Consider the following 23,131-nt stretch of genomic DNA (forward strand, 5'->3'; position numbering starts at 1 on the left):
TCTTTTACACGTATCAAATTAAAGGAATCAAATAATGACATTATCAGACTTTGGGATGTATAGGAGAAGACAGTATTTCACATTCACTTCCATTTCAAACAAAAGTAATTTTAATTAAACAATTTTTTGGCATTGTTCAAAACATTAATCAAGCCATTATCTCCTAAGACTTATTTTCTTTACATGGGTAAATTTCCAGTCTTGGTTTTTAAATACACAAACCAGTAAGCTACATTAGGTATTAGAGATAATATACAGCATATGCAGCCACATGAGAAATAGTTTCTGCTGCTTTGTTATTACACAGGTAGTTGCTTCCTTCAGCTAAAGCCTAGAGTCTGGTATTGCTTTATGCATATTGGGTTTTGTTCTATTAGTTGGCAGGAGACTACTCCCTTGAGTCAGCTGTGTTCATTGGTCAGAATAAATTCCAGCATCTGGCACCAATTCCATTAATCACAATAAGCTTGAATAAGTAAGATAATAGACAGAAATATCTGGTGAACAGTGAACTTTATGTATGTAATATAAGAGATCTGAGATTCTTTTGAGTTCAAGATATATGAAAATGCCTATAAAAAGGATAATCTTCCTACATGAAACTCTTTATCCCAGACAAAAGGTATATAAACCAATAATATATTACTACTACTCTTCTTAATATCTCTACCCTGAAGGAATTTAAATTTCCATGTGAAACAATCTTTGTTATCTCCTTACTTATTCACAAATGATTGCCCAGTTAGAATGAGTTTGAGGACATTTTGACTGTACTGTTTCCATATAGAACAAAATTTAGTTCTAGAATGAAAATTAAATAAAAATCACTTTCCCAAATACTGCACTTCAAAATAAAGTCTAATGTATAAAATGCTCTATATAACAACCAGCTTTATTCCCTTTGGTTACATACATTACATTTACATTTTCATTACGGACCACTGAAGGGACAAACTAGAATGTAACCTGTGAAATACTCTTTCAACTTCTACTTAAATGGTTTATAAGGTTATAAGTTTATTCACCCACCACATTATTTCATCTTTTTATTTTTCCATTTAGGGCTTGAATGTATTAGGACAAAGGTGGCTTCAATGGTCAAGTTATTTCAAGTCTTAGAATTCACACTGCAATTCTAAAGTTTTATCCAGTTGTGACTAAAAAATTATTTTAAATCTTAAACCTTGAAACACAGTAGTATATAATAACCTAGACACTTTTATCCATTATATTTCAAATCTTTATGCATCATCTAGTCAACAGAACTATAACCTATTCACATCACCTTTTGCTTCTTTATGTGATCTGAACCAACATACGTGTTTTTTCCTATGTTAAAAGCTTCCTTTTATTTTAATAAATGGATATTTAGGCATTTCGTATATTTTTTAAAACCGTGTCTAAAAAATCTCCATTTCCATTTTTTATCTGAAAAGCAAAATTTTACAATTACTAAAGCCAGAATTGTTTTTTTGAAACACCTTACATTTATTAGTTCATATAGTAGCATACATCTGACTCATAGAACATGGAGCTGGAGGGCACTCTTCTTTCATACTGGAAAAATCAACGATATACTATCATATGGTATGTTCATATGTACATACTTAAGAACTCTTAATCAAAATCCACTTTCAGTTTTATTAAATAATCTATTGAAGAACCACTGATAGTGTTCTCATGATCAAATCATGAATTTCTTCATAACTAATTCTTATAAACACAGTTTTGATTATGGTGATCTAAGTAATGCAATGGTGGCAGGTTAGGTAAAGGCAAAGTTTTACTTTTAGTTTCCCCAAATGCTGTCTCGCTTGATTTAGGAGGGCTTGGGAAGACCCAAGAATTATCTTCCAAAGAATTTCTGCCATAAGAGTTGTGTTCTTGAAAGTCTGTGCCATCATTAGGAATGGATCTCTCATTATCTGTCCATGATTGGAGAATTGCTTTCTCTGATAAAACCTTTATATCTCCTGGTAAAGGGGAAGATGGAGTATGACAAATAGCTTTGCCATTTGGTGAGAGAGGGAGATGTCTTCTGTATGTTGCAGTGAAATTCATCAAGTGCAATTTCGTGCTGTCTTTCCCAAGGTCTTCAACATATCCTACTGGGGCACAGGCTAAAAAAGAAAGCACAGGCTAAATGTCAGTTTTCATAGCATTTGTGATCATAAAATATTACACTACTCCACTAATTTGGCTGAATTCTGGAACTGGTAATGAAATTAACCTTTCCAAATCAGTATGATCAGTGGGGTTCTGTAAATAGTTGATTTGAGCTCTAATCAGATCAGGTGTCAATTTCCTTGTCTATAAAATGGATGTAGTAATCCTCTCCTGCCTATGTCACAGAACTGTTAAAAGATGAAGAAACATGTATTTTAGAAAGTTGTAAATGAAAAAAGTTAAAATATACCAAGTAAGGATCTTGTTCTTGGCTGTAATGTGGCTAGAGGAGGCTTACAGACCATTTATGTGTCAGTGGAGACTGAGAAAGTTGTTCTTCAGTTTTAGCTAAATATAACATTCCTTTACTTACTCACACCTTTTCTCCATGGGAGGGACCAAAAGTAAACTTTTTCAGAAATAATTACATTCTGAATTGGTAAGAGCCAAATGAAGTTGTAATATCATATTCAATGGTTGTCACGGATAAAGCCATTTAAATAGAAGTTGTAAATTCTATTATAAAACACATACAAATAGCAAATGTAATTCTGCTGTGATCACAATACAGGTCAATGAAAAAAATAAAAAAAAAAAGTATTTCATATATGTGCAGTGGCTCAGAAATAAAGACTAAAGTTATTATTAAGTTACACTGGTAAAAAGGAGTGTCTCTTCTACAACCTACCAGGTTAGAATGACAAATTTATCTTTAGTCCGAAAATGGCCAAAATGTAGCTAAAGCTTGACTCTATGTAGTTTTAGAAGACAAGAGATTGAACTCCATGATAAAATAAGCTGTCTTTTTTCTTGAGAGAGTCCATAGGGATGGAGAACTGAAGTAATATTGTTCATCTTCGGTAGCTCAGAGAAAACTGATCTACAGTCTTATCTCTGTACTCCTCAAAACAATGAGTTCTGTGGTAAGCACTGATGATTTTGTGCTTGCCATTGTCAAAGGAAATGTGCTAGAAAATTCATGGTTCAAAGCATCAGAAGATATATCAGCAACCAACTAAGAAGCAACACAAAGATGAACCACTTCTAAGCATGGAAAGAGCTTTTCTTTATATTCTTTTGAAGTTTTATTATGTAAACAAAGAACCATCTGAATATTCACTCCTAAAATCAGAGTCCCTTTAAAGAGAACTTTTGTTTCTACCATTCACTTACAATCTCTGGACAGAACCTGACCACTGGAAAACTAAAGGCCAAAGTGAACCATAAATTAAGCTAGACTTGCTAAACACCATATCATTTTGGAAGATTCATAAGCAACCAATGTTCCAGAAACTGAATGGAATTCTGAATCTAATTTTCCTTCTCAAAGGAAACATTCCTGACATTTATAAAACAATTCTCTTATGTTTAAGACAACCTGAAGTGCAAATAACAATTTTAAATCAGGCAGTTGATTACCCTTTTTAAAAAGTCACATTGCATTCCTTTAATAAGTAAATTTTAGGGCATTCAATTTTATGGTACACAACTTTTTAGAAATAAACCTATTATGTAATACTACATATGACAAGCTGATTTCTCCAGGGTATAAAAACAGCTTGAGAAAAATTAGCCACTACTACCTAACACAAAACTCAAAAAGTTTCGTCAAACAATTAAATATGAAAATCAAGGAAAAGCAATGGAAATTTTTGGTTGGTTGAAGGGGAAAGCACCTAGTCTCCCAGCTAATCATCCATCTTTTATGGAAAGAAAAGTTTATTAAAAAAACGCAAACAACAAAATGAATCAAAGTCACTGTTTTGGAAAAGAACTTGAAAAGCTAGATCTTTGATATATTCTGTAGCACTGAAATGAAAAAAAATTGTTTTTGGCTTTTTTTTTTTAAACGTATCAAGTAGTTGTGGTAAAAGGTCAACTAGAGCAAACCTAACACCTCAGCCCTATACACATAAGCAACACTTGGCTGAGAAAAGCCACAAGGGGAAAAGAATACAGTACTGGAAAAAAAAAAAACACTTCAGCAACACCTTTATGTGTGAAGTTGACCAGTATGAGACTGAAGCCAGAGCAGAGAATGCAGGCTGTGAAAACGCTATATATACTTTGCCTTATCAAACTCATTTGATGAGATTTTGATAAGATAATGATAGCTAGCTGCTCTTCAAGCACTCTGGCTGGAATCTGTGGTATCCGGCAAACAATGACTTGCCTTTCTTGATTGCAGTTGGTGTTTTCAGTTTTCTTAGTAGTTCAGCTTGTACTTGTGTCACCAGATGTAAATTAGACATTTCTCTCTTCAATTCCCAGTATGCATGTTGCATATTATCACTGAAACACAATTTTTTAAAAGTAGTTAGTGCTCATCACTCTTTTTTATGGACAAAAGGGAATAACTTTAAAATAGAAATAAGCAGATTTACATTTCTGCTCCAGTTACTTTCATGATAATGTAAATTAAACAACTGAAAGATACATAATTAGGATGTTATAAGTGAAAAGACCTAGGAATAACAGTCTTGTTTCTAGCAATTAACTATGTATTGAAACACTATAATAAAAAGAAATATTCTAACCAATGAGTTTCTTTTTCTTACAGATTTCTTCTCAGAACTGAGATTATAGCCTATAATGTACAGTGGTGTTAATATTATTAGTAAGCAGTAAGGAATATGCTCTTCCTTTGCAAATTTCATCAAGAATAAAGTCACATTCACTCACATATGGATTTTAAATTTCAATTTTTGACACTGTGAACTGAAAATGATGTATCAATTGCTGAATATATACCCAAGTCTACATTAAAATAAAATTTAGGTTTCATGCATTACATTCTTTATGTTTGACTGGGTTGTCTAATGTTGTTGGTTCTAAACCAATGTGATATGACAGCATAAGACATGAAGAGCCAGATGATTTCCTCATAGGAAAAGCAAGCTAGAGAGAGGATTATATGAAACAAAAACTTCAAAAATGCCTCGCAGATTTTTATACTTAAAAGAATTTTACTTTAATATCTGAGGAATTATAAATTATTTTACATCTAGTTTTTAAAGGTTTTATTTTCTTTTAAACATTCTTATATTCATGATTTTGTTCTTAACTGCCAACTAAGTGAAATTCCAGCACATTTTTATAGTACACAAAATAATGTAAATGTAAAAATATATACATATTGTAGTACTGAAACAATCATCACTGCCTTCAGCATATACTTTAGCGCTATAGAAATTAAACAAAGAAACATGTCACCTCATGCCTGTCTTTTTTTAGGGGGAGAGGGATATTAGGGTTTGAACTCAGAGCCTTGCACTTGCCAGACAAGCTTTACTACTTGAGCCACACTCCTAGCCCTTTTTTTGCTTCAGTTATTTTTTGGATAGAATCTCTTCCTGTCTGGGCTAGCCTAAGACTTTCCTATGTGTCCTAAGAGCTGAGATTACTAGCATGAATTACCACGCCTGGCTTCTTTGTTGAGATGGGGGTCTCCCTAACCTTTTGCTTGAGCTGGGCTTAAACTGCAGTCCTCCCAAGTTATCGGGATTACGGAAGTGAGTCATTACACCTAACCCTCTTTCTTTTTTGTTGTATTTACTGGATATTGAGGATTGAACACAGGGTCTTGCACATGCTAGGCAAGTAAGCACTCTACCACCTGAACCATGCTCCCAACCCGCATGCTTCAGTTTTTGTCTAGCCATAACAAAAACTTAAAACTTCAAGGCAAATAACACTCTCAAAATCTGAATTTAATTTAAAACAAATTATTTTGAATTATGTAAGGTTAAGTTTTACTTTTTTGTTAAACTATTCAGACTGTAATTCTTTTAATACAAGTAGCACAATAAAGTTTATACTGCTTTGGAGAAAAATCTACTTGTTTTAGTCTGTCATAAATGTCATCACAGGGCTTTTTGCAGATTTTTAATAGGTGTGAAATAATTACTTCATAAAAGTAAGTTAACCAGCACCACTTCACCAGTAGTTTGTTACAATGAAAAAAAAAAAGCTTCAATGAACTTATCTAAAGTGTGATGGGTATTGCTGGTTCCTTAGTGCAATCTTAAGACATTCAGTATGCTTTCCAAAGGGTTACTCAAATTACACAGCAATAAATATAAATGTTGTGTACATACTAATTACATAGACAGTCATGATATGAATAATGCAATTCAGAAATAGTTTACTACTGGCATTTTTGAGATGGCAAATCAGTACCTGTCTTGGAAAAAAGAAAATACCAGTGATACTGTTTAGCTCCTGAAATACCAAGCACATTTTAATTATTTGAAATAGCTAGGCATATGAAATAATTATAAAGGTGTTTAACAACAGTCTCTAAAATGCATTTTTTCAATGAAATTTGAGGAAAACTGCTTAAGAGCTAAATGAAAATGAAAACTAGGTCACTGTGTTTTAACACATACTTAATCTTTCTGTCTTCTGCCTTTAATGTTGCCTGAACTGAAAACTACATAGTAAAAGAAATCTAAAATTATTACTAAGAGTAAGCTCTCCCTCTTGTGGATAACCAAAGTAACTGCAGCTAAGCTACCCACTTAACTCCTTATTATAACTTCAATTATGTAAAAAGTTATTAATTCTATCTACTTTAACAATATGTTTCTATCATTACTTGATATTAGAAAAGCTAATTTGTTATCTCAAATTTTTAGCAAGTTTCCCACTAACCCCGAATTATTATGTATTTTTTAAATTAAGTATTTTTGAGACTATGCATAACTGCATGCCACTTTATTTCCCAACTGGGAGTGTGTACTTCAAGTTTTGCTATAAATGACACAAGCAAAAGCCTATTAATATATACTTACATAACTACTTGAATACTAAAATGTAATACTAAATCATTCCAAATGAGAACCCTAAAAAACAGATGGAAAAAAAAGTAATGATGGTAGAGCATTTATTACATACTAGGCATTTCACCCATATTCTTACACCAACTTGGCAAAGTCGGTGACCTCATTTTCAACAGGTAGGAGTCTATTCCTGTGTACTAGGTTGTTTTTAAAACCATCTTTCACCTGTCCAGTCTAATAACTGCCCTTTCAGGGGAGCATTTTTCTTATTGTCACTGAGGTCATAATCCACTTAGCCACTACCTATAACATGTTGACTGCTAACACAGTCTTCTCAGCCTCAGTATAAAATTTCCCACTTCTGACTTAAATGTTATAGAACCCATTTGTCTGCATCTGAAGAAAAGGTTACATGTCCTGATTATATAGAATAAAACTGTAAAACCCCAGTTTCGTTAAATACTATACATTCAACTGATTATAATGTATTCATTTCCACCTTTCCAAAAATGAAGTAACTTATAAAAAAGACAAATACAACAAATTAGTAAGTGAAACCTAGGTTGAAGAAAAGGTAACTTTAACAAGGATTACCTTTAAGAAAAAGTTTGCACAGTACTGTACTAGATACATTAAAAAAAAAAAAAAAAAAAGGAAAAACTTCCTGGTTGTAAGTGTAGATAAAATTAAAATTTGAAGGCATAATCAAAATGCCAGTCATCAAACAGCAGAGTTGAGTAGTTGCAACACAGACTATCTACTGCTATTACTATAGGAGAAGTTTGCTTAACCTTGATCTGGAAGAGTGGCTGCATATCATTTCCTCAAGCTACTTTCCTAATTAATCCATTTCTCCCAAGCAGGCTTTTGATAGAAATACGTAGAAGATAATTCACATTTTACTTAGGTCAGTAAACTTTGGAAGCCAAATGATCAAAGTCAAATCAGTATTTTTCAACAGTTGGAATGTATCCACAGAGAGAGGATACTACATGCTAACATAGTAAAAATAAAATTAAGTTAATTTAAAACAAAGAACTAAGTTACTAAGGAAAAGTGGTATGCACTGGAAAAAAAAAAAGTTGAAGTACATAACTCTGATAGTGACTTAAGAAGGAATAGTTCTCTTAAAATTCATGCTATCTTGGGCTGGGGACAGCCCAGGGTCAAGTGATAGAAGGCCTGCCTAGCAAGTGCAAGGTCCCGAGTTTAAACCCCAGTACTGGGGGAAAAAAAAAAAACAACCTAAGAATATATGCTAACCCAAAGATTTAAGGTCGCAAAAGGTTTGGCCTTAAGAGAAAGAAATATTACTGTATGTGGAAATGCATAATTCCTCATATATAAAATCAGGGTTTATTATAGAATACTTCCACAGAGAAAATTATTACTTAATGTCCAAAAATTTTAAGAGATCACAATGTGTACCTTTCTAGTACTTATATTCAAACCTGGTATAAAGAAACATTTTTTGTTAACATATTGTGATCACAAGTTACAGTCAACATTCAAATAAAAATGTAAGGTTAAATCCTAACAAAAATCTAGATAACCTACAGATAACCTACAAAGTGACCTAAGGAGGAAAACATACTATTTTAATATTGAAGAATGTTTATACCTTGAAATGCTCAGTCTTTGGAGATCTCTGTTCTTCAGATTGTCTTCCTGAGATGGATCCTGTCATTTGTTTTAAAAATAAAAGTAAAAAGTTATAATTGTTATACTTTTTATCTAAGTTATTCAATACCACAGATATGTTTCAACTTTTACAGAACACATCTATAATTATGTAGCATCAAACTAGATTTTATACTCAATTTTAATGAGATACTGCCATGCTATCCCAATTATTTCTAAATCACTTAAAATTAGAGCTTAATGTTTTCATTAAAAACAGTCGCTCTCATGTAAAAGGACTTGTAAACTGGCAAGAAGGTATAAAGGAATTATCAATCTGAACTTTATATTCAAAGAGAAGCATTCATCACATTATTGTTTACGTAAGGTACATCCGAATGAATTCTGTGAGAAAAATCAAAGTTCTTTGGTATATCATGTTTCTGCACTAAATTACAAAAACATTAAAAACTGAAAATGTTACAGTTTCTAAAAAAAAAAAAAACCCACAAATTTCCTCCTGTCCATAGATGCAAAATGATACCTTCTGTAACATCAAGATTTCAGTTGGAACACCTAATTGTTATTTCAACTCTTCCTTTTCTTGGTTCATTTCTTTATATGAGTTGTGGCAAGGATTTCATGACATATCTAAATATTTGTAAGTTTTAGTAGTTTAGGTTGTAGGTATAACAGAAAGAACCTTTAAAAGATACTTTTTAATGAGTTTATTAATACATAAGGTAAGTCTCTACTTGTTTGCAGTGCATTCAGAGTCTGTCATAAAAATGACTATTACAGGTGCTAACTCTTCTACAGAAGAAGCCAGTGTATGATGAGAGAATAAAATTTAATTTTACTATTTCTGACTTACATAATGTAAATTGTATGTTTTAAAGTGGAACATCAAAAATTGCAAAGACTTCATGAGTACACTGACTAACAATTAAACTGCATATTAGAGAGCCGTCTGGAAAGGAGAAACAGAACTGGCCCATGAGTCAAGGGAGGTTTGTCCACTGACAAAGATATCCTTGGATATTGTTCTTTACTATTCTGCAAAGTAAATGAAAAAAAATGAAATTACTCTCAGATCACTGATTCTCTGTATCACTAATTTAAAAAATTATTTTCATTAGTATATATTTAAGCATATATGTTCATTAGAAGCATGTATGTTCACTAGAAACGTTCCTCATTTTTAAAGCCAAAAATACATATTTTAAAAATCTGACAGTAAGTATTTTTCTGGCTACTGTCTAACAATTTAGAAAATCTAATTAAAATCAGCAATAAGCACAAAAGAATTCAAAGACTGATCCTGAACAGTAACGAAGTTTTTGATGTTCTGAAGGTAGTGATATTTTCTAATTTGTGCAATGCAATACAGGTGTTTCACAAACAAAGGCCCGTAAGAACAGACTCTTTGGAAACAATGTTCAAGTTACATGGGTTCTTTATACTACTTCTCAGAATCTTTAATATACTGCAATAGCACACTGTAAATCTGTACATGTGCTATGGATTAGGCATCTTCTATACTAACTCCATCATACTGATCTAGTCTTTTCTTTGGCTCTAGAGTTGTATTTCTTACAGGATTAACTGTTTTGAATGTAAATGGCTGCAATGTTGTAGGATACATAATCTCTACAGGGCCCCTAGTAAAACTGCCTCTAAAACCCCGACCTCATCAACACAAAACATTAATCTATTAGGTTCACTAATATTCAAAAACAAAACCAAAATACTAGTATGTCCATGTAGGATGCCATTACACACTTCAGAAGGTATTATTAAGTATGTTTCATAGAAAAAAAAATCTAAAAAATATTTGTAAGTAAGGTTATATTAACTACAAAGCAAGTCTACTAATAGGGACATACATTTGTTTCTTTAGCTTGCTCTTGATCCCATATCCAAGAGCATTCTAAGCAGTAATACCTCTAAAACAAGATTTAAAAGTACACAACAAAATTTCAACCTGGAAATCTTGATAAATTGTTTTTCCAATTTTTTTCTTGGTTCATTTCTTTATATTAGATATGGGCATTTTATATATCACAGTCTCCCACTACCGCTACTAAATGGCTATGAAAATAAGGACAATGTTTTAAATTTTTCTTCTTTTCAATATTCCTCCTTTATTTCACCTAGATTTAATTCATCATCAATTAAAGAAAAATGATTTTCAAAGTTTCTTCTACTTCTAAAAGTTTGCTTCCAATGATCAGGATGCTTATGATAGATTTAAGCTTAAAGCAAATTTATTCCCTAGCACCACCTAGAACCAAAACTTTACCCCTCAACAATAAAAAAAAAATTAAAAAAGAAAAAACTTTACCCCTCAATTCTAACACACAGATACCTGTAAGTGCTGCTTTTCTGTATTCTCTAAGGTTTTTATTTAATTTGACGATTTTACTATACTATACGTCGGGGCACCATGCTGCTTTACATACAGTAATTTGACTTTATGAAAAAAGAGGTACTTAGTGTCTGTAGAAAATAAGTTCCTTAAAATCTTAAATGATTCTCCAAATGTTAATAAGCAACACAATTAGGACCAGACTCCCACAATTCCATGGTATTGCTTCCTACTCTACAGTGAAATATCCATTATATATAAAAGCTATTAAATTGTTTTAAGTAGAATGTATATACTGACAATTATCCAGAGCATCAAGGTGTAACTCTTGCAAGCACGTATTTTTAAAAGAGGTCTATCAGTGGCTATAGCAACTGGGCTCATGCAATAGGATGCTGACTGGCCACAAGTTCAAAACTAGGAAAATCAATTACTGATGTCAAGAAAAACACATATTTTGGCTCTAATACAAGTTGACAGTAATTTTCATAGTGTTTCCCCTTTATCAGATCCAGGGGCTCCAAAGCAAGTTCTCATTGCCCATGAATTCATTTGGTTCTTACATGTGGCTTATTCTTATTCAGTGACTACATTATGGAAAAGAGAAATATAAGCTCCATCTATAGACACTCGGAATTCAGGCACAGAGTCCTAGTTGCCAGACAAGGGGGAAGTAGTTCCTCTTTTAGATGGTAGCATCCCAGACAATATGGAATAGGTTGGAATACTCTGGTGGGCAAGATGGTTGAGTTTAACTGGTTATACCTACTTGGAATACCTGAATGCATAAAATGGTATTTGTATCAGACTACTAAGATTTTCCATTTCTTTTAACAACTATTTTAAATCTTTCATTTAATGCAGTGTTCTCACACACCCCTCTGCTTCTATATCACTTTATTTTTAGCACTATCTGTCATGACATCTATAAACATATGTCCATGCTTATTTAGAACCCAATGTAAAGTATTAATGAAGAGACTCCTGGTGAGGAACTTAGAGGCAGCTTCTATTTTAGTTTTAGTGAATAACATTAGGCTAATCACAGAACAGCTTGGTAGGTTTTTGGTTTTTCCTAATTCTTGAATTCTCAGCTATTTGCTGATAGTTAAAAGTTGCCCCTAAAAGTATCCATCGCTGAAAAGAAGCAGGCACTGTAAAGTTTTTTGTTGTTGGTTTTTTTAAAGAATTCTAAAAATCAAGTTGTCTCTTCTGATATCTAAATTAATCAAATTAAGTAAATAAAATGGGAAACTTAAAACTTGAGTTCTCTTTAAACTTTACAGACCAAAATTTAAAAAAAGGAAAAGAGTTTGAAAGAATAGTTACAATGGGACTGGACTTTCAGCACATGATAAAAGCGAGAGCACACAGGGGAGGGGTGAGGATAGGTAAGACACCTAAAAAACTAGCTAGCATTTGTTGCCCTTAACACAGAGAAACTAAAGCAGATACCTTAAAAGCAACTGAGGCCAACAGGAAAAGGGGACCAGGAACTAGAGAAAAGGTTAGATCAAAAAGAATTAACCTAGAAGGTAACACACACGCACAGGAAATCAATGTGAGTCAATGCCCTGTATAGCTATCCTTATCTCAACCAGCAAAAACCCTTGTTCCTTCCTATTATAGCTTATACTCTCTCTACAACAAAATTAGAAATAAGGGCAAAATAGTTTCTGCTGGGTATTGAGGGGGTGGGGGGGAGAGGGAGGGGGCGGAGTGGGTGGTAAGGGAGGGGATGGGGGCAGGGGGGAGAAATGACCCAAGCCTTGTATGCACATATGAATAATAAAATGAAAAAAAAAAAAAAGAAAGAATAGTTACAATAAATAACCTAATAAGCATTTTAAAAATAAGTCTTAAAAAAAAAACAACAGAATTATATGAGTTTGAGGTCAGGAAAGCTGAAAGTATAAAGTCATTGAATTTTATCAGAAATCATTAAAGAGGAAGATAAGCATGATTTTTTCAGAGTGGGAATATTCCTTTTCTAAGTAGTTAAAATTAATGATAAATATTTAATACATAGTAATAAAACCTATATATGAAAAAATACTGTATTTCTCAATTTAATAATTTCATAGTACCATTTGTTTAGCTTTTTGCAGCTCTATTTTGAGATTGTTGCATTCTTTCCTCATCAGTTCCAACTCTTGTTCCAATCCATGGATCTTCAGATCACAGCTCAACTTTTCCACTTCCCAGTTTGATGCAAGTGGATTTAAATTCCTCATCACTACAAAAGGATGGACATCAAAATTACCATCTCTGCCTTTTATACTGACTGCAATTTCTATAAAGATTACACTACCATAATGTAGATAACAGGAAGACTAATATAAAACATGCGTAGTCATTAATAGTTAAAAAAGTAAGTACTTCCTAAGATCTATGTTAATTAGAATAAGAAATCGAGCAATCCTGTTTTAGAAATGTACTAATTATTCCATCTCTGATTTTCTATTTAAGTATAAATTTGTCAGACTGGAATTTTAAAGATACTACCTTTACCAAGCATATGCTAAAATTGTAGATAAGCTAATAATCTTTTTAACATAGGCCAAAGATGACTTTGTACTTAGTACTTTAGCTTCTCTACCTAGAAAAAGCCCCAACCAGTTATAAGAAATCTACGTGAAATTTTCTATTAAAGTATCTCTCAGAGGCCCATTCTTTGGCTTATCTCTTAAGAATGTTCATGGGAACAGAATATTATCTATAACCCCAGACCTAACTTTCTACCCAAACATCTCATCTTTATCTTTTAATAACCTTTAGAAAGAAAGACGAAAAAAATTAACTGAAAATACTCCATGACAGTGTGTCTAACTATGGGCAAGAAGTTCAGTAAGAATGAGCCAGGATATACCAGTAGAGTGGAAGTTTTGATGAGGATGAAAATTCATTCTCTTCCTCCTTTACTTCATCATAAACTAGCCCTGAATAAAAACCTATCATTTTCTCTAGAAAGAGTGCCATTTGTAACTAAGGAAAAGCTAAAAGGAGTTGTTGATATTATGTGAAAACAGAACAGAAAAATTAATGTAAGCCCAAAACAAAAAAATAAGGCTTTAGCACACAGATATAGTAAACTGATACTGGATATAATACACAAATAGAAAAGTATCTTAATTCTGTAAGAATATAACAAGTAAGTGGCATACCCTGCTGAGTTTCTACCTCTGTTCTTAGCTGGAGGAGTTCTACTTCTTTAGATTGTAGCTGTTCATTCAATACTTTCAAAGATTCAGAGTTGTCTTTATTCTAGTTTAGAAGGGAAAATAACAAATTATATTCAATAAAATTTATAGCCTGGTATTGTATCTTACTTTTCAGGTATATATTTTAAAAAACTCATTCTAGTCTTTAAAAGCAAGATGGAAAAATGAACTCCATTTCTTACAAATCTTTTTTCTTTTTCTAATCTAGGGCATTATTATTCACTGGCTTTTTAAAAAACAGTGATTAATTTTACTATGTCATGATTTTTCAAAAAGAATTGGTGATGTTAAATATATTTAAATCCAAAACATGGTTACATGCTAAGTATTTATTTTCATAAAGAAGTTGCAAACATAATTATTAAAAAGTTCCATTTTTCCTTGAACATAAATCTTTTAAAAGCTTAATTAATAAATGCAAATATTTAATCTCTTACTTTAAACCTCTTGAAAGTGAAAACTCAATTGCAATATTTAGGAACCATTCTTTTCAAATCAACTTACCATTTTATCCAATTTGCTCTTCAAATTATCTCTATCAATGCAAACTTCTCGATATGCATGATAAGCCTTATTTACTTGTTCTCGTCCCACAGAACTTGTTTCTTCATCTAATTGAGCTCCAACAAGCTAATGATACAAAATTAGGGATAAATAAATACATAAAGAGAAAAAAAAAAAGCTTAACAGGATATTCCACAGGAAAAAAGTCAGCCTTCTGATAGTTCCACATCTTCCTTTAATCACTATAATGTAGAAATAAATCCTGGCCTATAACAAAGGCCATTTCCATACAATTGATCTTTCCTGATAAAGAAAGTACAGAATACTTTTTAATGCCTGTTATGCTTTTCTTTAATCAGTATTTTGTAACTAATTATACTATACTAAAGTATACCATTCTTTTGAGATGCTTAGGTATTTTCCAAGTCTATAGTATCTAATTTCCATCATTAAAAAAAGTATCAAGTCAGACTTAACTTTTATGGAACGTGTAAGTTAGTTCATTAAATCATGTATTATTCCACAATGGTAATTAAAAGGATTGCTGTTCACAAAGTACAGATTTCCAATGTTAACTCTACATCAAATCCCATTTTTCAACTATATCTTAAAAGTTGCCTGCTCTCACTTTATCCCATATACTACAAATTTGCCTTAATCAGTAATAAAGTAAATTCATATGGATGCAAAGAAATTAGGATCATTTTTAAAACTAACTCCCTTCGTTTTATTCCTACCCTACTTGAATGGAATTCTACTAGGCTCCATCTTCAAGAGTTTGAATACAGGATAATTCATTTCTTTATATGCTAAAAACCCATTTCCTTTATCCTCTGTGGAAGCTGCCATTTCTAAGATATGAATGTAAACCTGATCTTAAGAAATATAAGGTAAGTTATAACTCTGAAACTCAAAAGTAAATGAGTAATCAGCTGAGCTCAGTGGCTTGAGTCTACAATCCCAAGTGGAGGTAGAGATCAGAAGGATGGCAGTTTGAGGCCAGCCCAGGCAAAAAGGTAGTGTTACTCATCTCAATCAATAAAAACTGGGCCTATTGTCCCAGCTGCATGAGAAGCGTAAACAGGATCATGGTCTAGGCCAGTCTAGGCATAAAATTGAGACCTATTCAAAAAATAAAGCAAAAAGGGTTGGAGTCATGTCTCAAGTGGTAGAATGCCTGTCTAGCAAGCACAAGGTCCTGAGTTCAAACTCCAGTACCCCCCACACACGTAAATGGATAATCAAGGAAGATTTCTCAATAAATGAAACCAAGTAAATACGATGATTTAGACTGAATCAGCTACATTGCTTATATATAACATTTAGAAATATCAACATTCTAGATGAGAAAGCAATGAATGACATTACCAGTTAAAAGCATTATTCCTATTACGTGTTTGAAAGAATAAGAACATAGAATTAAAGATTTCAATTCTGAAGACCTTACTAAACATCTTAAAACAATATTCCGGAAGCTTCTTCCTTTGTTTGACATTTAATTTCCTTCACTATTATGTCATTTTTGGGGCACACATTTGAAAATACCAAATAAGATACATATAGCTATGAAGGAAAGGCACTGTGAGAAAAGAAGGGAAGAAAATATTTGGAAAATAACTTCTCCAAGTTGTTAAATCATATTCTACAGATATCTGTTAAGCACATAATATGTGAAAGTATAACATGATAACTTTATTTCTCAGAGTTTAGAGATTTGTAATTTTGAGTTATCCTTGGAAATTTAGTACAACCATGGAAGATAGGATAGAAAATATATTCTTTATGTCATAAAACATAATTAAAGTAGAAAAAAAATACCTTTTCTTCCAAAACCCTTATTCTTTTCTTTAAGAAAGCATTCTCTTTCTCTGAGTCCTTAAGTCGTTTTTTGATGTCTTCATATGCAGTGACAAGGGCAAAATGTGATGCAACAGATTCATCTCCTGAATATATTGAGACTGGAGTCATTGTCTCTCTTCTATGGGCTTTTTCATGATTCAGAATGCAGATATCATCTTCTACTAGTGCATCCATGACAGCTGTTTAAAAGAAAATATGTAATGTAAATGTCTTATTGAATAATGAGCAGGGAAAAGATATATTCAGAATAATGTGAATATTAGAACAATGTTTAAAAATTCCTATTTTCCTTTTGAGGCAGTATAGCATAGTTAGGAGCACAGCTATCTAGATTCTCATGCAAGTTCTCCCATTTAGTGTCTGTGTGACTTTGGACAAATTGTTTAAAATCTCTGCCTCATTTTACTTATTTAGAAAGTTCAGGGGCTAGCAAAGTGGCTTGAGCAGTAAAAGTGCCTGGCTAACGAGTATAAAGCCCTGAGTTCAAACCCCAGTAATACTCCCCTCAAAAAAAAAGAAAAAAAGAAGAAAGTTAAAGAAACAATATTACCTCATTGAGTCTTAAGGAACATTAAATGACTGATAACTACAAAGCATTTAAAAAACAACCTATTATTATTAAAGCTCTATAAAAATTTGTGAAATAGTGCTGAAGTATACAGAACTTGCCAAGCATCTGTGAAGCCCTGGGTTTGATCACTAGTACTGCAAAAAACAAAACAAAAATCCCATGAAAAACCATTTTCCCTAAAAGGACACTTAATGCCCATATATTTCGTTCGTATCAACATTTGCATTCTTAGATCTAAAAGGAGCAAGTTTTATAGCTTCCCAAATCATAAATTTTCAAAAATTGTTTGAATACAATTCATTATGACATATTATTAGAGGTTTTAATGCATACTCTATATAATCTTTCCTTACTTCTAATTGCTTATGTTTGTAGTATTTATAGTACAAGACAAATTAACATTTAAGTATCCACTATACGCCAGTGTAGAATGCTATATTCTTTTATTACCATATTTAATCATATAAATAATCCTGTGACCACCTATATTTTATAGGCAAGCCATACAAAGGTAAAATAATTTGTCCAAGTAAAGCTAGTTAAACCTAAGCTCTGTGAAAGTAGAGTATATGTTCATCATTATGTCCCCAACTCATAAGAACCCAGAAAGTAGTAAGTATTGATTAGTAAATAGTGGACAGAGTAGAATTCAAATCAAACCGTGACTCTAAAACCTAAAAGAGATGAGTTACTTTCTTTAGTTAATAAAAAAGTATACTTGCTCTGTTCATCTACCTTTGCTATTAAGTTCAGCATTATTTTCCGATATGACAGTTCCTGAAAAATGTTATGGAAGGAAAAAGTGTAGCTGAAACGTTTTTTAAGACTTCATGGGGAAAACAGGGTAAGAAGGACTACAGGTCATAGAAGAGAACCTAAAAATTACCTTTAAATATTTTCTAGTTTAAAATAAAACCCTAAATAAAGCTGGAGGTATAGCAAAGCAACAGAGCACCTTACTTGCAAGTGTGAGTTCAAACCCCAGTAACCCGCCCCCCAAAAAATTCTAAATAAATTATTGTAAATAAAGGCTGTCAACAGAATTTCATATATCTTAGATTGGTAATTAATGATTCCTGAAAAGTTGTTTTACTATTCCTTGCTGGAAAAAAATTAATTACTAGTTATTACTCTTTAAGAGCACTATAGGGGAAGAAATTGAGGTAAAAGGAATTTAAGTAATTTTTCCAAAGTAAAATAGTAACTGAAGAGTTGAGATGTAAGGACACAGTTTAGTCCATGTTTCACTATGCCTGCTTTCCTCCAAAATTTCATCTCTAAGTATCAACTAATGTTTTTCTGTTTTATTTCAGCTAACAGGAATATTTAACAAAATGTTTTGTTTGTGTGAGTCTGGTTTACTATCACTGCATTTTTGCTTTTCCAGTTTAACCACTAAAAATTTCCAATCACTCTCAACTAAAGCTAGTGTTTGGAATGTCTAAACAATTTGTGTCTATGTAGGACTACAGGAAAAGTAGCAAAAATAAGTATGTATACTACAAGTCTTGAACAATAAAGCCTTATCCAGTCAATCTTCACCAACACCAATTTAAGTTTATAATTAAGACAATTCCTACTCAAAAGTCAGAATATTTCCTAATTTATGAAGTCCAAGAACAGGAATGAACTATATACAGTACTCCAAAAGAAGTGGCAGATTCTTGGTACCATAATAAAATTCTGTTTCTGAAGCAAACTGCTCTTTCTCCTAATAATAAAGTGTTCAAGATTTCTTCCTCTAATGGGGTTTACTTTGCCCTCTCTGGATTCAACTCTGTTCCAAAACAGTAATTATTTCAATCACATTGTTCTCATTTTCTTTCCAAAAGAAAGATACAGTTATTACAATTCTGCAAACTCCAAAGTACACATACGTATCTCCACATAACTCATCAACATATATAAAATATCTTAAATCAGAATAAGAGTAGATGGTGACTTAAATGGCATGATGCCGCCTAGTTTAAGGAGCGGTAAGATAGTTCCCATATTAGTCATCTGATTTAATTAACTTAGTGATCAACTAAATTGACAGGATTTGAGTTTTTTCTAAACACAGCAGAAAACAAGAAATAAAAATAAAATACTGTACACAGTCAAAACAGATGGTACACAGTTTGTGCATTTAAAGATCTGAGCTTTTGTACTTTTGCTATAAAGTTCTAACTACTACCTCATTTGTATGATTTTTTTCTTTTCATTCACTTTTATCATGAAATAATCTTTTTTGTTTGTTTTGCACTACTGGGACTGGGATTTCAGGCATGCATAATCATGCCTAGTTTGTTTCTGAAATAAGGCCTAACTTTTGCTGGGGCTGGCCTTGAACCACCTGTTTCTATCTCCTGAGCAGCTGGGATTATAACATGCACCACTATACTCAGCACCAAAATAATCATTTTCTAAGTAAGAAAATAGTAAGTGTGGGAGACAATTGTGCAGAAAACAATCATAATACATGAAGGTAAGTAATATATTAGAAATAACATGAAATGCTATGAGGATTGGGGGATAGAGAAGAGGAGTGGTTTTCAAAGAAGATTCCACAAAAGATCAATTTAAGTTTGTACTCAAGCAAAGACGGTACTTAAATATTTATAGTTTGCTAACTTTCAACTGGGAAACAAGTTCAAAGACAAGAAAGAATTTGGAACAAGGGCTGAACATGGTAATGGCAGGAGATGAGATTAGAAAGACAGAATGGAGGCAACTGAAAGGGTCCTTTATGAAGAGAAGCTATAAACTTTGGCCCTTATTCTGTAGAATTTTTTGAATACATAGATGTAGACATAACTAAAGTATAAAGAACATATATACATTCATTAAAAATGTTAACTGTTATGTTTAACATAAGGCTGCTACCCCATTACATTTATTACTATACTGAAATCTGCTAGCAAAGTAACAAAACAGGCTATGGTATATATAGCTTTTGGTTTTATAATTATGGAAACCTCTTTCATCCTTCCTGAATCTCATTTCTACAAAGAAGGGAACTATAGCAGTCCATCTCATAACAAAGGTTCAGTTTTATATAACTTTGTTGTCATAAAAGGTCTCCACATGGATATCCTAATCAGCTGACCCAAGAAGTCTGATTTTTCTGGATACAGGGTAAAGGTATAAGGCTATTAATATACTTAACAAACTAGATCACGTTAGTTACATTTAACATTTGAAGAAAATATCTAACCTGATTTGCTCTAATTTAAATTTTCTTAAAGTAACAAATCTGTTTCCATTAATCTTTAAAACATGACTGCCCCAAGTAGAATAATGTCATCAAAAATAAGAATTACCATGCTGTCACTAGCTCATTCCTAGCACATGTAAGGCCCTGGGTTTCAATCCCCAGGACCACAAAAGAAAAAGTACCAGAATTAGCAAAAGACTAACAATATTTTAAATAGTCCAGCAGGAATTAATTACATTCACTTTCTAAATTTAACAAATGTCAAAACACTGTCCAAAGACAAGCTTGTGTGGATTTCTCTTAATCATGAAAATATATTCCACAGAAACTTGCCAAACACAGGCAGTGTTTGACAAAGCAAAAAATGGATCACTGCTTTTGAATTACTTGTAGTCCCACCAGGTGTAGTGGCACAAGCCTGTAATTCCAGCTACTGAGGAGGCACAGGCAGGAGGATTATTCCAAGTTCAATGTCATCCTAGAAAAGTTAGCGAGACCTTCCATATCTCAAAAAGAATTACCTGGAGTTCTATTAAAAAATACTGATTACGTAGCTCCATTGCAGATCTATGTAAATCAGAGTATCAAACTGCATTTTCAATAAGCACCCGAAATAATTTTTAAGTCCCATAAAATTTAAAAATCACTCATCTAGGTACAACACAGCTAAGGGGCTACTACATGATTTAGAGAATTCCAATTATAAATAGTATCCTTAAACATTTGTAGGCAAGGTGAGTTCTATATTATCAACTGGTAAACACCATCTAACTTTTGTATGAAGATTTTAATAGCAGAAGCAGTAATTTCATATTCACTTCATCGCAATAGCATTGAAGAGTTAGATATAGTATATTCATATAGTGCAAATGTAACTGTAGTCATGGAAACATTTTATATATTTGACAACTGAATTTTGTTTCTTCTTAGAGGTTTACTACACTAAAAATTAAAAGAGAAACAGAAAGCATTGAGGTAAAAAACGTTGACAATTGTTGAGAACAGTGAAATTCAGAAATGATAATGGAGGAAGCACAATTTGTTACATAAGGTGGGTTGAAAAGATAACAGTAATACCTGAGGCTAGCTGAGAGACAGTAAGAGGAAAAACAGGTTCAAGCATTATTAATCAGAATTATTTTAAATGATCACAAATTTCAGACTTCACTAGAATCAACACTGAAATGAACCTCAGTTCTTCATTTGTTATATATACTGAGATTTCATATACTAGAAAACACAGAAATATCTTTTGAAACTAGACTGGTCTTCCAGAACTAGATAGGATTATCCTGCCATTTTTCGAGATCATTACACCTGCTATGTTTTGGAGCTTTGCATTATCCTTATTTTAGAGACAGAGTAAAAGTTTAGCCTCGTACCCAGTGTTAAGTGAACAAATGGAAAATTCGGCGCTTAGTTCCTGGTACTCTTATCTAATCCACTGCCATTTCCCATTACACTTTGTGTCTCTTTACTACTAAAAACTTTTTATTTGCATAAAACTTACCATTTACAAACAACATTTTGTAACCATCCTGTGAATGATCCACCATTCATTTCCAATTTATAAATGATGGAGTGATCACAAGAGACTGAGCTTTTTTAAAGAATTGGAATTGAAAAAAGCCTTCATATTTTGCTCAATTCCACTTAAAATTCCAATAACAAAAAGTATCTTCTATGTTTCAGGAGCAAGGGTCAATTTCCACCCTGGTACGTCATGATCACCGTAGGGTAAATGTCCAGAGCAACTTATGCTTTGATTTTAGTACAGTTTCTTGGGTATATCATCTCACTTTTAAGTACTCGAGTTCCTTGTGAGTAAGGGTCGAGGGTGTTAGCCGCTCTGGCAAAGAATGACCCCAAATGGGAGTGGAATTCGCGGTTGCGCTGAAGAAACGATGACTACTCTTAGCCCTGGTCAAAGTGCACTACGAGGCCGCCGCGGGCAGCATCGCCCTTCACACGTCCCTCTTCCCTTCCCCATCTAAATGTCGCCTCAGTGAAAAAAAAGGCTAAAGGCGCCCAGGAAAGCGGCGCACAGAAAGGAGCAATATGGGAGAAGTGAAGGGAAGGACGAGGTAGGGCCAGTAACCGTGGGGTGGGGGGATGGCAGAGCAAGGGCTGCCCTGGGGTGGGCGGAGACCTCCAGGGAAAAACGGCTCTCAGGCTGGCGACAGCAGAGAGACCGCCACGGCATTGCCTGCACCCCCAGCTCCCCACCCGGCCCAAGCGATCCACTCACCCAGAACCCAGGCTATGTAAAGCCGCCCCCGAGGCCACCGAGTTTCAGTTCCCCAATGTTTGGAACCCGACTGAAAATAAACCGGGTCGCAAGGGGTCACCGCGGGCTTCCGGTTTCCTCGAAGACGCCGTAGCTTCCCCCGCGAAGGTGGCCGGACCAGGGACACCGCGGCAGAGGGACTCCCATTGCGGTGGCCGTGGCGTCCGTGGCACAACCCTGCCCAGAGGCAGGGGCCCTGGAGGTTACCGGAGGCTGCAGAAGCCGAAGGAGAGGAGCCGTGCGGCCGCGAGGAAGGCCTTTTACCCAACAGCACGCGCGCGAGATCCACGCCCAGCGGCGCGCGCTCCCTCACAAGCTGCGCGGTGCGCGCCGCGGAGGGGGGCGGAGTCGGGCGGCGGAGCTGGAAGGGTGGGCAAGCACCTCACCTCTGGAAAAACGCTGGAGGCCAGGGCCCAGCGAGGAAACCGGAAGTCAGGCCCGAGTCAGTAGGGCAGGGAGGGGCCGGGACGTGGCGTACTTAACTACGTGTCCTGTGAGTCTCTGCGCTGGGGAAGGGCGGGACCACGACGACTTGAGGAGAAGGCGTGGAGTTAGGT

The 23,131-nt window shown here is 33.8% G+C and overlaps 2 protein-coding genes across 5 annotated transcripts in view; one reads left to right on the plus strand and one right to left on the minus strand.

The window, feature by feature from the left end:
- Positions 1-92: 92 nt before the first annotated feature.
- On the minus strand, positions 93-23,084 carry Azi2 (5-azacytidine induced 2). Of its 3 annotated transcripts, none has more exons than XM_020185640.2 (8): positions 22,961-23,084; positions 16,479-16,699; positions 14,661-14,786; positions 14,100-14,199; positions 13,023-13,171; positions 8,569-8,627; positions 4,340-4,458; positions 93-2,120 (listed from the first exon to the last, which is right to left on the minus strand). In XM_020185640.2, the coding sequence occupies exons 2-8, from the start codon at positions 16,692-16,694 to the stop codon at positions 1,708-1,710; spliced, it is 1,182 nt and encodes a 393-aa protein (XP_020041229.1). In that variant the 5' UTR covers positions 16,695-16,699; positions 22,961-23,084; the 3' UTR covers positions 93-1,707. The 3 variants fall into 3 exon arrangements, with proteins under 3 accessions (XP_020041229.1, XP_020041228.1, XP_073930132.1); XM_020185639.2 differs by lacking the exon at positions 22,961-23,084 and adding an exon at positions 22,536-22,833; XM_074074031.1 differs by lacking the exon at positions 22,961-23,084 and adding an exon at positions 21,798-22,409.
- Positions 22,981-23,131, plus strand: part of Zcwpw2 (zinc finger CW-type and PWWP domain containing 2) — a 225,591-nt gene continuing 225,440 nt past the window's right edge. For both annotated transcript variants that reach the window (XM_074074035.1, XM_074074036.1), the window contains exon 1: positions 22,981-23,129. The gene's annotated coding sequence lies outside the window, so the exon portion shown is untranslated. The remainder of the gene's footprint in view (positions 23,130-23,131) is intronic.

This window comes from Castor canadensis, chromosome 5 (assembly GCF_047511655.1).
Source record: "Castor canadensis chromosome 5, mCasCan1.hap1v2, whole genome shotgun sequence".
NCBI classification, from domain to species: Eukaryota; Metazoa; Chordata; class Mammalia; order Rodentia; family Castoridae; genus Castor; species Castor canadensis.